At 29.3% G+C, this 14,515-nt stretch overlaps 1 protein-coding gene across 2 annotated transcripts; it reads left to right on the forward strand.

The window, feature by feature from the left end:
• Positions 1-357: 357 nt before the first annotated feature.
• Positions 358-7,245, forward strand: LOC113850051 (putative disease resistance protein RGA3). 2 transcript variants are annotated; one of them, XM_027480374.1, is made up of 3 exons: positions 358-597; positions 1,439-4,567; positions 6,899-7,245. In XM_027480374.1, the coding sequence occupies exons 1-2, from the start codon at positions 554-556 to the stop codon at positions 4,554-4,556; spliced, it is 3,162 nt and encodes a 1,053-aa protein (XP_027336175.1). In that variant the 5' UTR covers positions 358-553; the 3' UTR covers positions 4,557-4,567; positions 6,899-7,245. The 2 variants fall into 2 exon arrangements, with proteins under 2 accessions (XP_027336175.1, XP_027336176.1); XM_027480375.1 differs by lacking the exon at positions 6,899-7,245 and having other exon boundaries at positions 500-597; positions 1,439-1,697; positions 1,792-4,656.
• The last annotated feature ends 7,270 nt before the right edge of the window (positions 7,246-14,515 follow it).

Here is a 14,515-nt window from a genome sequence, read left to right on the forward strand (position 1 = left end):
ACAAAATAAAGGTATTCAAAAGTGACGCACCTAACTCTTATAAAATCAATTTCATGTGTTCGCTTGCATTGTCCACAGACAAATCAGGTATTAGAAACACAAGAATGATACAAGTAATGAAAAAATTAATATATTAAAATTAACAGTAATAAATTATAAAAATTCATTATCAACAAGCATCTCAATCAATTTGAAAAAAGTTAATTTAACTTAATATATAATCTCAAAATTATAGACGTTGTTTAAATTTTTTAACTACATTAAATAATTATAAAATGATGACTAAAAGATGAGGCATTAGCTGTCAATATGAGTTATAATAATGCACATAACTTTTTAACTCGACGACGACTCCGCAGCAAAGAAAAGCAGATCGAAGATAAGAGCAAGCATTGACCATTAAGACTTAGAAAAGATGATTTGAGCGAGATAGCTAATTACAAAAGTGTCCCCGTGATGGGGAGATATAAGAGCACTAATGTTTACGCTGCAGCCATTGCGAATCTCAAACTGAACACAGTGAAATCTCTTCTCTTCATCAGATCTAAGGAATATGGAAAACGTTCCATTTGCTGTTGCGTCTAATCTCATTCACAGGTTCCTTTTTCCACCCTTTCTTCTATTTCAACAATAACTATCCATTTTCTAATTCTTCCATAACATGCTTAGCTTACAGTTTATTTTTTTTTTCCTATTTTCTTAGTTCCCTTATTTTTATGTCTAACAATTTAATATAGTGTGTCATGATAAAAAGAATTTAAAATTTACTTTAAAATTCATTAAATTTAAAAAATAATATTTAAACTTAATGAAAAGATAAATATAACAAAATTAATATAAAAGAAGCTAAACAAGTAAATATAAAAAAATTTCAAAGTACTCTTCTGTTCGAGAATGAACACATACTGGTGGACACAAGAGAATTCATATGATACGGAGTTACAATAAATTACTTTCTATAGTAATTTTTATGAGATCAACATTAATAAAAAATAATTATGTGTTATAAAATAATGTTAAGTTGGAAAAAAAAATGTTCCTGGAATTATATACGTACGTCCTATTCTATTAGGGGATTACATTAATAATAATATTTTAATAAAATATCTTAAACAAGGAAGTTTTGGAGTGATAATTGATCTAAATAAAATATCTTGTACTGTAATTATAAAAAATAAATATCTACTTTTAGATGTGTCGTGCATATGGAAATTATGAATTGTAAGGATTTGTAACTGAGCCGGCCATGAACAAATCATGATTCAATCAATTGAATTTGTAGATTATTATTACATATTTTCCCTTCTCCTCTATTCTTATGCCAATATTTTTAGACACTGCTCAACTTTCTCTCAACAAAGCACCCTTCTATGTAGTCCTTCTTAATCATTTTAACTATGGCTGATTCAGTTTCATTTGCTGTTACTTCAAATCTCAGGTTGGCTTCCGCAGATTTTCTTGAATTTGGAAAGCAATATGATGTGACAGAAGAGTTGGAAGATCTTAAGAACACTATTGAATCCATCAATGCTAAGCTCCTTGATGCAGATGATAAACAAGATCAAGATGATGGTGTGCGAGTTTGGATCAGAAGGTTCAAAAAAGTACTCCATGCTGCAGATGACTCCATAGATGAGCTTGCTATCCAATTCAGGAGAGACAAATTGGGTGCAGCAGAAGGAAAAGAAGTAGACAAGGTACTTCTTTCCATTTCATCTTCCAATCAAATTCCTTTATACAGTGAAATGCCTGACAAAATTAAAGAAATACGAGAATGTTTGAACGATGTAGTAAAAGAAATGAAGGATTTGAATTTAAGTCCAAGATCAGGGGTGGTTAAGCAAACTAACAGTGAATGGAGGGAAACATGTTCTTTTGTGCTAGAATCTGATATCATTGGAAGAGATGATAGTAAAAAGGAGATTATTAGTCTGTTGAGACAGCCTCATGAAAACCGAAAAGTTTCTGTGATTGCTATTGTTGGCCTCGGTGGCTTGGGGAAGACAACGCTTGCTCAGTTGGTGTATAATGACTTTGAAGTGCAGAATTTTTTTGAAATGCAAATGTGGGTGTGTGTCTCTGATAACTTTGATGTGAAAACTATTCTGAAGAAAATATTAGAATCAATTACGGGTGACCAAATGGAAGAAAAGTTATCATTAGGCAATTTGCAAAGAAAACTTCATGAAAAAATAAGTGGTAAGAAATATTTGTTGGTCCTGGATGACATTTGGAATGAGAAACGTGACAAATGGACTGAATTGAGAAAGTTCTTGATGTGTGGCGCTCAAGATAGTAAGATTTTAGTGACAACTCGAAGTGAAAATGTAGCAAAGGCAATGACTGCCAACACTTCCTATCCTTTGAAAGGTTTGACTGATGAAGCATCTTGGAGTTTGTTGAAGAACATTGCATTTGAGGATGATTTCAAAGGAGTGAATCAAAATCTAGAATCAATGGGGAAAGAAATAGCCAAAAAATGTAAAGGGGTTCCACTGGCAGTTAAAACCCTGGGAGGCCTGTTAGGAGGACAAAACGAAGAAAGTGTATGGGAGAATGTTTTACGTGGTGACTTCTGGAAATCATGTGAAGAGCAAGATAGTATCATGCCAATTCTAAAACTCAGTTACCGCAACTTGTCGCCAGAAATGAGACAATGTTTTGCTTATTGCTCTTTGTACCCCAAGGATTCAAAAATTCGAAAAGATGAGTTGATTCAGTTATGGATGGCACAGGGTTACGTTAAATGTTCGACTGAAGAGCACATGGAGGATGTTGGTAATCAATTTGTAAAGATGTTTCTGATGAACTCATTTTTTCAAGATGCAGAAAATGATGAATACCATGAGATCATTAGTTTCAAAATGCATGATTTAATGCATGATCTTGCGATGCTTGTTGCGGGCAATGATTATTGTTACTTGGATAGTAAGGCAGAAAAAGTTGAAGGTAGACCCATGCACGTATCATTGGAATCTGATGAGGCCATTCATTTGTTGAAATCATTAGATCCGAGCAGGCTGCGAACTTTGATTTTCCCGGATGACTTGGAAGAGGAGGAAGATTTGTCGGTTATTGCAGAGTTCAAATACTTACGTGTCTTGAGGATGGATCAAATCTCTGATTCCACTGAACATTTGAAGCATTTAAGGTACCTTGATTTAACGCAACAAACAAGTCTTCCCAAATCCATGAGCAATCTTGTTTTCCTACAAACATTAAAATTAAAGAAGTGCGACGAAGAATCATTTTCAGAAGTAGTCACAAAATTAGTCAATTTGAGGTGCCTTGATATTGCTTATTATCACTCCATGATGAGTGGGATACCAGTTGGGTTGGGAAAATTATGCTCATTGCAATTCTTATCGACATTTGTTGTGGGAGACAGCCAAGAAATAAAATATGGGGCACTAAATGAACTGAAGGACTTAAACCTAATAAGAGGCAAATTAAAAATTAAGTATCTCAATCGTGTGAGAGACGTGGCTCTGGAATCACAGCACGTTAATTTAAAAGAAAAAAAATTCCTTCAATCCTTGACCCTGAGTTGGTTGGATGGTTGGTGGGAAGATTGGTCGCATGGATACCTCCGTAACAGTGACAACTTACAATTATTGGAAAACCTTCAGCCCCACCGCAATCTCAAGCGATTGGAGGTGTTTTATTATCCAGGCGTGCTTTTCCCAAATTGGCTTTCTCTCCTCACAAATGTGGTTCACATTCGTCTCTATGAGCTTCGTAAATGCTGCTATCTCCCACCGTTGGAACATCTCCCTTACTTGAAGTCACTTATGATGCACTCTCTCTATGAATTGGAATACATATATCTCGATGGTTTTGCAGTAACCTTCTTCCCCTCTTTGGAGAGCCTCGAATTAATTACTTGTCCCAAGCTCAGGGGATGGCGGAGGCGGGGAGATGATATCAGTGATTCACATAATCTCTCCTCTTCTCTTTCATTTCCTCATCTTTCTCAACTGTATGTTTTAGTCTGTCCACGGTTGAATTGCATGCCTACTTTTCCAAACGCTAAGGATTTAGGATGGCTTGAATGCAGTGCAGAACCATTAATAGGAACACTGAACACAACAGAGTCAACACGTTCAGCTGACTCATCTTCCTCTGCTGCTCCTCTTTCCATGCTCAAACAATTGGCGATTTCTTATGATATGAATTTACCAAAGGGTTGGATGCAAAATCTGACTTCTCTAGAGTCTCTTCAAATTCAATTTGGTGAAAGTGAAACACTTGAGGAATTTGAAACTGGGTTTAAGGACGGCACCAACTGCCTCCCTTCTCTGCGAAAAATCGCCATAGATCATTGTGGAAGGCTGAAGGGTTTGCCAAATTGGATTTGCAACCTCTCATGGCTTCAGCACATCATGATCTTCTATTGCCCAAAATTGGCATCGCTGCCCGAAGGAATAAGTGGTCTTACCAACTTAAAGATCTTTGAGGTCAGAGGATGTTCCCTCTTACTTAAAGAATGCCGAACAGAGACAAGTGTTGTTAGTCGCCAAATCGCACACATCGCACAGATAATCCTTGATGATTAGTGATGATAAAGGTACTGATCTGATTCTGATGCGTATTTATTTAGTGTAAGTGTAAACGTCGTGTATCGTATTTGCTTTTGCTAATAAAATACTTGTTTAGTGTTCATTTGTGATAAAATACAAATTATCCTAATCATATTAATTTTCAATTGTTAAACAATATGGGAGTCTTTTTTTAAATTGATATTAACCATCATATATTTAATGCTAGTAAGTTTTTTGGCATTATCAAAATTATAATATTTTTAAAAAAAAATTAAAATTATTATATAGTTAATAAAATTTATAAATATTAATATATAAATATTATTTTTTAATAACAATATTCTATTATATCAAATAAGATTAAATCAAAAAGAAATTTTGAAAATAAAAAACTAATTAAAAAATATTTAATATAAAATTTAACTGTAAACGTCGTGTATCGTATTTGCTTTTGCTAATAAAATACTTTTACCTAGTTTTTGAGTAAGTTTTCATTTGTTTCAAACATAAATACAAATTATTCTAATAATATTAATTTTCAATTGTTTTACATAGTCTTAACCGTCATATACTTAATGCCAAATAAGTTTTTTTTTTCTTTGCGCCGATACTATTACAAATATATAATTTTTAAATTAAAATTTAAATATTATATAATTTAATAAATTTTATAAATAAATATTTAATTATATTAAATAAGATTAAATTCAAAATAAATTTTAAAATTAAAAACTAATTAAAAACATGTAATAAAAAATTTAAATTAAGACTAAATTAAAAAAATGCATAAAAAGTCATCTGACATAATAAGAAAGATAACTAATACCTAAAAGCTTTTTCATTTAAAAATTAGGATCTAAATTATAAAGATATTTATGTACGTAGGAAATTGATTATTGATATAAAACAAACATACACTAATTTAGATTCTTTCTACTTTCTAAATGTAAAATATAAATTGATGTTTTGTATAGTTTCAATTTTTGTTTACTTTTTGCAAATTTTTTACACTTTTGTAATTTTTTAAATTGAAGGTAAATTTTTAAATTTTAGTTTTAGTATTTACCCCTGTGAAAATGGAAAGAAGAAGAAAAAGAAATTTTGAATATTGAAGACTTCCTAAAATTTGTTGGATTTTCATAACGTTGGGAACCACTTATAATAGAATAACTTTATTTTTTCTTCTATTTTGATTTCAAATTTCAGTGACTTATTGGTTATAGTTATTTAGTTATTTCATAGTGACTCTCAAGTGTTAAATTATAAATATATTTTCAGGATCTATTATATTTTAATATCATATATTTGAAAAAACAAGAAGTGTACTTACATTACCTAGTAGTTAGCTCTCACTTTAAGTTCTCAAAACAGAAGGTAGAGATCTCATCTTGGACAACATTTAACATTAATATTATGGAAAAAGAATCATCCTATTTAGTATCTATATTTTTATCTTCTACAAGCCTAATAATTTAAGATTTATGATCAAGAAAAGAAATTCTCCTATTATATTATGTAATTTAATATTTATAATCTAGATGTCCTCATCAGTGATTTAGAATGGCACGGAGTTGATACTAATGCATTGTTCAGATAACTGATTTGCAACTTAATAAATGAAATATATAAAAGCAGTCAATTTTATGGTAGTTGTTTGTCGGTGTATATATTCTCTACAAAGAAAGGTAAAAGGAACTTGAAGGTATGTTATGAGTACTTGTATCATAATTAGGAATTTTTAGCTTTAGTTTTGCACCAAACTGTTCTTCAAATCCTTGAATCTAGCCCAATTTACTAAGATTATAATATTTGAGCTGTTGTCGGTACAAGCAAATTTTGCATTGAGTTCATATTGAACGTAGTTCTTTTTATTATTCATTTCAAGACTTATTTGAGTTGGGTAATGTAAGAAGTTATGATAAAAACTACTTTTTGGAAGGTAAAGTTGAAGAAAGTGAATCGGATGCTGCCACCAATGTGCTACTAGGACTCTATAAGAGAAAATATGCAAGTCATTGTTTTTTTCAGTCCTTTTTTTTTTTCTATACTTTCATCCTGCTCTTTTCCACATGAAACCATTTTGGAATTATAACGTAGAGAATGCGTAATGTTACTCGATTTTATATTGAAATTAATATTTTTTATGACTTAAGATAATATGGTTTGTCATTAGCAAAACAACATTTCAAGATTCGCTGTATTAAGGAAAGTTTTGTTACGTTTATCAATTGATTATTTTGTCTACATGTTTAAGTTTTGTTTATCATGTTTTTCGCTGCATAATTTCAAATATATTGGCTAAATAATGCAGAGTGACAAAATTTTTCTTTATGTATTATTATATTTTTTTTTTGCAGTAAGTTGTTAGAAATAGACTAATGATGCAAGTAGAGATACTTGAGTTTATGAGACAACTTCGTTGAATTCTGTCATTGTTGGAGTTAGTTTTGACTATCGTAATGGCCACACCTTTAGCCTAGAGGAAGCTATAAGAACCCAGTTTCTTAAAATTGGTACTGTCCAATGCAAGATGGATTGTGTTCGCCATGTGTTCAGTATGTTTTCTAGTTGCTATCTAAAATGCACTTTAGTATTGATCAATGCTCCTACTTTCTATCACTACGAGTTTTACATCAAATTTGATTCATGATTGTATTTACTATTGACTATATCTATCTAATTCAAATGTTTGTTTTATTATCTTCAAATTCACTTGTAGCTTGTTTATAATCAACATTGAGGATATCTGTCTTGACATGTGTAATTAGTTATTATCAAAATTTGTAATATTTTAATTGCTTGCAATACAATTAATTGGCACACCATCTCTTATTGATACTTGAACAAAAAAGTGATCTAAAAAATAAGGAATGTCTTATTGGAGAAAGAAAAAAAAAGGAAGAGAAAAGAAGATTTTTGTTAAAGGGTAAAGAGGTGTAAACGATAAATAAAAGAAAAAAAAATTAATTAATTTTTTATAAGTATACAGTGTATCAATATTCATTAGGTACACTTAAATACTTTTCAAAATTATTTTAAAAAATAGTTCTATGTAATATAAATACAACTTATGTTGTTAATTATACTTAAATATCAGTTATATTATTTTTTCTAAAAATATAATATTTTTTAATAAATTTATATATTATTTTACTTTTCTTTTAATTTTCTTATTTATTTATTTATTTAATCAAATTTATTTATGAAATATATAATAAAAATTTAACATATACTAATATATATATTATTTAAAATTTGTATTCGCGTACCTTCAATTTTTTAAAATTGTCTTATTCTGTATCTGTATTTATACGAAATATGAGTACTGTACATGTATTCATGCAATATGGACCAGCAGTGTATAAAAATAAAATGTGTATAACTGTACCCAATTTGTTAAAAAAAGATCATGGCCCTTGTTTAAGACTGTTAATGGCCTTGTGTTGTTTACAAACTGTATTCATTGAACTAAGAAAAAAACTTAAGGTTATACTTATGATATTTATACACTTATATATTGAAAAAATCACATCAAATTATTAATTTAATCTTTATTAATTTTAAATTTCTTTTACCGCAAGTCCAATTGTTTAATTGGTTTGAAGATAGAATTTTATTTTTTAAAAAAAAATACACATTCTAATAAAAATATGTAATTTATATTAGTTTATGTATTTATCTTAATTATATTTAATGATTCAAAATTAATTCTATTTGACTTCAAATTAAAAAAAAAATGCTATGTATAAATACAAACTATATCGGATTAAATTAATATTAATTTTAGGGTCAATTTTAATTAAATTTAAAATAATTATATTTTAAAAACTTATTCATTATATATATTTTTTATAATAAGTACTATTTTGAAAATAAAATCCTACTGCTTTTAAATATTTAAAAGTAGTAATATAAGATGATACTGATAAAATCATAATTTAAAATATTCTCTTTATATTCAAAAAGAAGAGTCCAATTGTATATATAGAAAACTAAGTGGATTGTTGAAATGTACCTTTGCAGATTGAAAGAAACACTTTGGCACAATATTAATTAACATATAAGAACTACTAAATGTAGCCAAAGGATTGATATAAGTTGCATGATCAATCATAATATATGTAGTTTCTAATTATTCTCCATATATTGTGACTGAATTTTTTTTATGTGGTTGATGCAGGCCTTACATTTTCATTCTTGTAATAATGTTACTGTAAGGTCTCTGGTTCACATTGCTATAAATGCTTGTTAGGTTGCCATATTCTCTCATATCAATATTCAAGCTTCTAGTAAAAGCTTCAACAGTGATGGATGAACTAATTTTTTCTCTGAAATTGAAACGTTTATACTTTTGTTGAAGTAAAAATAAGATGATTTAAGCAAAAAATATAAAAAATATTTATGACTTTTAGACCTTCTCCTTCAACCTTCTTCTTTTCCTTTCTCTCTCTTTCTCTCTCCCCATCTTTTTTGTTTTTTCAACTCCTTTTCCACTCTACATTCTATACTTAACTCTTCCTCTCCCCACCTCTATACCCATCTCCTCCATCCTTGTACCATTCGCTTTCCCATCCCCAACCCTCTCTTTTCCGAATTCCTAGCACACATCTCTCATTCTTCAATTCTCATGAAAAAACACACTAAATTCGAAGAATAGAACTAGACATCCGGTTATTGTGGTAACGATAGAGAATCCAGATCTATAATTAATATAAGTGTGGCAAGATATTGTTTTTTCCAATCTATTCTGCTAATTTAAATAGAAATATTTTAAAGATTTATTATTTTTATCATCGAGTAACTTTTTTTTTTTTGCAATAAGTCTTTGATTATGTTTGTTGATTTTTATTCTTTCCAATAATTTTTATTTTGATTTTAAATTAAGTTTAATTTATTTATTTTTTATAAAATGTATCAAATTGAAAATATATTTCAAATAAACTAAATTTTGAGAGCATTGGTGTGCTTAATGTCAATGGTAAATTTTGACCTATATTTATATATAAGAATTTTTTTAATTAATTATTAATTTAAAATTAAAAAAATTATTCGTCAATTTAGTATTATTTAATATAATATAATATTTATTATTAATAATAAAAATATTTATTCTTTTTAAAATTATAATTTTTTAAAATACTGCAATAGGCTCTTACTTTTTTATTTACAAGTAATTTAATTTAATAACAGACATACATAAAAATTCAGTCATGTATAAGAAAATATTGGTTTGAATTCTGTAACATTAATTTGAATGTGACTTGAGATAAAACTAAAATAGAAAATGGAACAAATATTTTTAGCTAACTGATATATCGAAAAAGCAAATATTTTTCCTCTACCTCTCACTACTTGAAAGGATTATCTTTCTTATTACACATTATTTTAATTTTAACAGGAAGGATCAAGTTATGTAAGAAGAACAACTTTTAAACACATCACACTAATCGAGATTTACAGCCCAATAATTACAGGGACCAAAATTTTCTCCCGTTGCACACAAAAGGTATTTTCACTTTTGCTTAAGAAAAATGAAAAAAAAAATAACACTAACTGGAGGTGTAGTTTGCACACACAAAAAAATTGAAAAAATACATATGATAGACAGGTGTATACTTAGACTCTACATTAATATTTTATCTTATGATTTAAACTTGATTTTCTGTTTATAACTTATAAAAGTGGGAAATTTTTTTTAATATTGTAATTTTATTAACAATTTATCACTTTATAGATAATCTGAAATAATTTTCCACTCTGAGGTTATTTTGGATTACGTGGCCATAAGTTTCGCCATATCATTTATCAAATATATTTTTTTATTATTATTGTTAACTGAATTTTGTCAAGAGAATTGCGAAATTAATAGGAATGTCACATACAGAAAAATTTTCACATATTTGATGGCGAAAATGTATTTTTTAAAATATTTTTAAATAAATTTCGCAACAAGACTGACAAAACAAATGAGAGCTCGACATGTGTCAACAGGTTATTTAAATTTGTGATTTTAGTGGCAAAATTCTTAAAGAAATTGCCAGCCAATTTGCGAAACTTGCAGAGATCCAATTGCCAGAATATTTGTAAATTATATGGTGAAATTTGAACACTATATATATATATATATATATATATATATATATATATATATATCTTGACCCTCCTCTCATTTTCACCGAAGAAGAGCAAATTAGAAGAAAATCAGGTTTGTTTAATTTAATAATTTTATTATTTAATTTTTAATATATGAATTTAGTTATTTTTAATTAAATAAATTGTTAAATTAATTAATGAGTATTGTTTATTTGATTTATGTTAATTATTGTAAAGTTTAAATATTTAATAAATTTTATTTGTATAAATGTAAGATGAGTGGGATTGATATTATTATATATTGAAATGGTAGAATCTATGAAGGAAATGAATGAGTAAGTTTTGAAGGAAGTAAGAAAGTAATTCAGATAAAACAAGGAATAAGTTATAAAACATTGAAAAGAAAAATTCATCTGAAACTTAATCTTAACCATAATCAAGTTATTTCTAGATTAATTTCTCATTTTTTTATTGATGAAAATATTAGACAGTATACAGCTTTGGATATATGTGATGATGAAGATATTGATTACATGATAAGTATATTTCAACAACAATCTAGTAGAAATATTATTGAGTTATATTACTGTTAGTGGAAGTTCATCAATGTCCTTACAAACGATGAATTTAAATTTATCGCTTTCACAACAAAATGATAGAACCCTTGTGAGTCGTGATTATAATGAAGGTAAAATTATTTTCATTGTAATATCTTTTAAGTGATATATGTAATTGATTGAATTAAAACTGATAAATTTGTTGCAATAAAAAAGTTAGGCATGATGCTGATGAAGATAATGAACATTCAGATTATGAGAGTTACACTGATAGAGATGATGAAGCAGAAATTTCGTTAGGCAGTTCTTTTTCTATTGATGTTGAAGGCGAGTTTCATTCCAACTTAGATATACAAGTAATTGAAAATGTAGGAGGTAATGTGAAATAATTATAAAAATTTTATTTTTTGTGGCTATTTATTTATATATTAATGCTAAATATAATGCAGGAGATACTGTAATTCCCTTTTGGAATGTTACTCCAAAGTATAAATATATTAATTGGGAATATCTTGATCAAGAAATAAATGAAGAACATCTTCAATAAGTCAATTCATGAATTGAAGGAGATCCTTTATTTGTTGGCTTATTATTTGACAGTAAATAAGATGTGAAAAATGCATTAAAACATTAGACAATAAAGATTCATCAAAGTTATTTTGTGGCTGAGTCTAAACCAATATGTTTGTACGTTAAATGCTTGAACCATACCTTTGGTTTTCAATAAGTCAATTCATGGATTGAAGGAGATCATTTATTTGTTGGCTTATTATTTGACAGTAAAGAAGATGTGAAATATGCATTAAAACATTAGACAATAAAGATTCATCAAAGTTATTTTGTGGCTGAGTCTAAACCAATATGTTTGTACGTTAAATGCTTGAACCATACCTATGGTTGTCCATGGAGAGTAAGGCTTTCATTGTTGAAGAATTCAAACAAGTGGAAAATTACTAAGTGAGGTGGTTTACATACATGTGTCAATATGAGAATTTCGCAAAATCATCAAAAGTTAGATTCCAATTTAATTTGTTCATACATTCTTGGTAAGACAAATATTTTATTTTTTTAAATTTTACAATGACATTCTTATTAACTTGAAAAAAATTATTTTATGTAGGAATAGTGAACGAAGAACTGTCAGTACATATTTCATTGATACAAGAGCGAATGTGTGCTTAGTTTAGATACAAAATTTCATAAAAAAGATTGGAAGGAAAAGCAAAAAGCCATTGTTTTGGTGATTGGGATGAATCATACGCTACCTTACCTCGTTGGTTAGAATACATGCTATTACACTCTCCTGAATCTGTTTATAAAATTGAAACAAAAGAGTATGTGGTTGATCATCAAGTGGATAACAGGTGTAGAGTATTTGAACAACTATTCTGGTCATTCGAACAATGTCATGAGGCTTTTAAATTCTGCAAACCTATATTACAAGTGGATGAGACATTCTTATATAGTAAGTATCGTCATACGTTGCTCATTGCAACAACTTAAGATGAAAATAATTGTGTTCTTTCAATAGTTTTTGCAATTGTTGAAGGAGAAACCTTGTTAGCATGAGAATGGTTTTTGGCATTGATTTGTTTGTATGTTACCTATAGAGCGAGAATTTGTTTAATATCATATAGACATCAGAGTATAAAAAGGGCTGTGTCAAATCCCCTATTGAGTGGCAACCTCCAAATGCATATAATGTATATTGCATTCGTCATATTACCAGCAACTTTAATCATCGGTTTAAAAATATAGCATTAAAGAAAGAGCTCATCAAATTGGGTATGTATTATTTTTTTATCTAGATTATTGTTATAGTATTAGATAGCCACTGAATCCGTCGATACATCTTTTAATGTTTTGAATGCTGTCTATGTAGGTTATACACCATCAAAGGTCATATTTCAGCAAAAGTTAAGTAGATTTTGCAATGAATCTAAAGATATATAAAGGTGAATTAACTGCATATCAAAAGAGAAATGAGCATTATCTTATGATGATGAAGGGCGGCGTTATGGACACATGACTACAAATCTTTCAGAATCAGTAAATAAGGTGTTGAAAGGTGCTAGAAACTTGCCTATAAATGCACTAGTTAAAGCCACCTATGGACGATTGGTTGAATATTTTGTAAAGCATGGAGAAGAAGCCATCTTTGACCTTCACAATGGAAGCATGTTCTATCGTAAAGTCATGTTGTAAATTCAAAAAAAATCAACAAGAAGTTTCATCACACCAAGTTCATCGGTATGACATATAGAGAAAAAGTTTTGAGGTTGAAGAAGCTTTTAATCTAATAACACAAAGGGGTGGACACAAATAGACGGTTATATTAGATAGGAGATTCTGCGAATGTGGAAGATTTTAGTTTTATCGATTTCCTTGTTCACATGTGATAGCGGCCTGTATAGTTGTGAGTATCAATTTTTGGCAATATGTGGACCTAGTTTATTCAATGCAATATGTTGTAAATGCATATTTTCCATAGTGGTACCCCCTTGGAAATGAATGCAACATCCTTACAAACTGTGAATGGAAGTTAGTGCTTGATGTTGACAGAGCAAGATGTAAAGGCCGACCAAAATCAACTTGCATTAGGAATGAAATGGACTGGGTTGAGTCACAAACTAGGCAAAGGTATTCCAAATGTAACGAAGTAGGTCATAATTGACGCCATTATCCTAAAAAAAACAATGTTGGTTAACCATATCATATAAGTTGGTGTTTCAATTTTTTTTAATCTTATGAGATTGTTATTTATCCTAATTGTCGTTAATTATTGTAATGAAAGCATAAATGCTATATCAAGTAAAGGCACAAACTAATTATTAATAAGAAAAAGCATAGAAGTCACGAACAAAGTATGGGTGAACTAAAATGGGTTGCTACATATAAACATGTCATTGTTGCCCCTCTCTATGTGCCTGATGATGATGATCTTCTGGAGTCAAGATGCATTGCGTCTGTCTATCTTAAGCTCCTCGATAGGGTTCCGACGAACCTCTCATAAATCAGCAACGACACCAAACTCGGCATTAAGATCAATACTTAACTCTATAGGATGTATGCCTAATGGTATAGGATCAACTTATATGTATGGGGCACCTAGAGTCAAAAGGGAATGGTGCTCGTGAGGGGGTGTCAAAAAGAAATCAGGCCGTAGGCTGTAATCTTCTGATCCTGTAAATGGTGAAGATGGGGGTTGTGATGGATGGTGGGTACCCTGTGATGAATGGAAATAAGTCAGGGCTGTCATCAAATGAGATGGTTGAAAAGGGAATTGTAATGGTACAGGAAGACACCATCAGGTAGCTCTGGCAT

Source organism: Abrus precatorius, unplaced genomic scaffold (genome assembly GCF_003935025.1).
Source record: "Abrus precatorius isolate BTA unplaced genomic scaffold, Abrus_2018 Scaffold9, whole genome shotgun sequence".
Taxonomy (NCBI): domain Eukaryota; kingdom Viridiplantae; phylum Streptophyta; class Magnoliopsida; order Fabales; family Fabaceae; genus Abrus; species Abrus precatorius.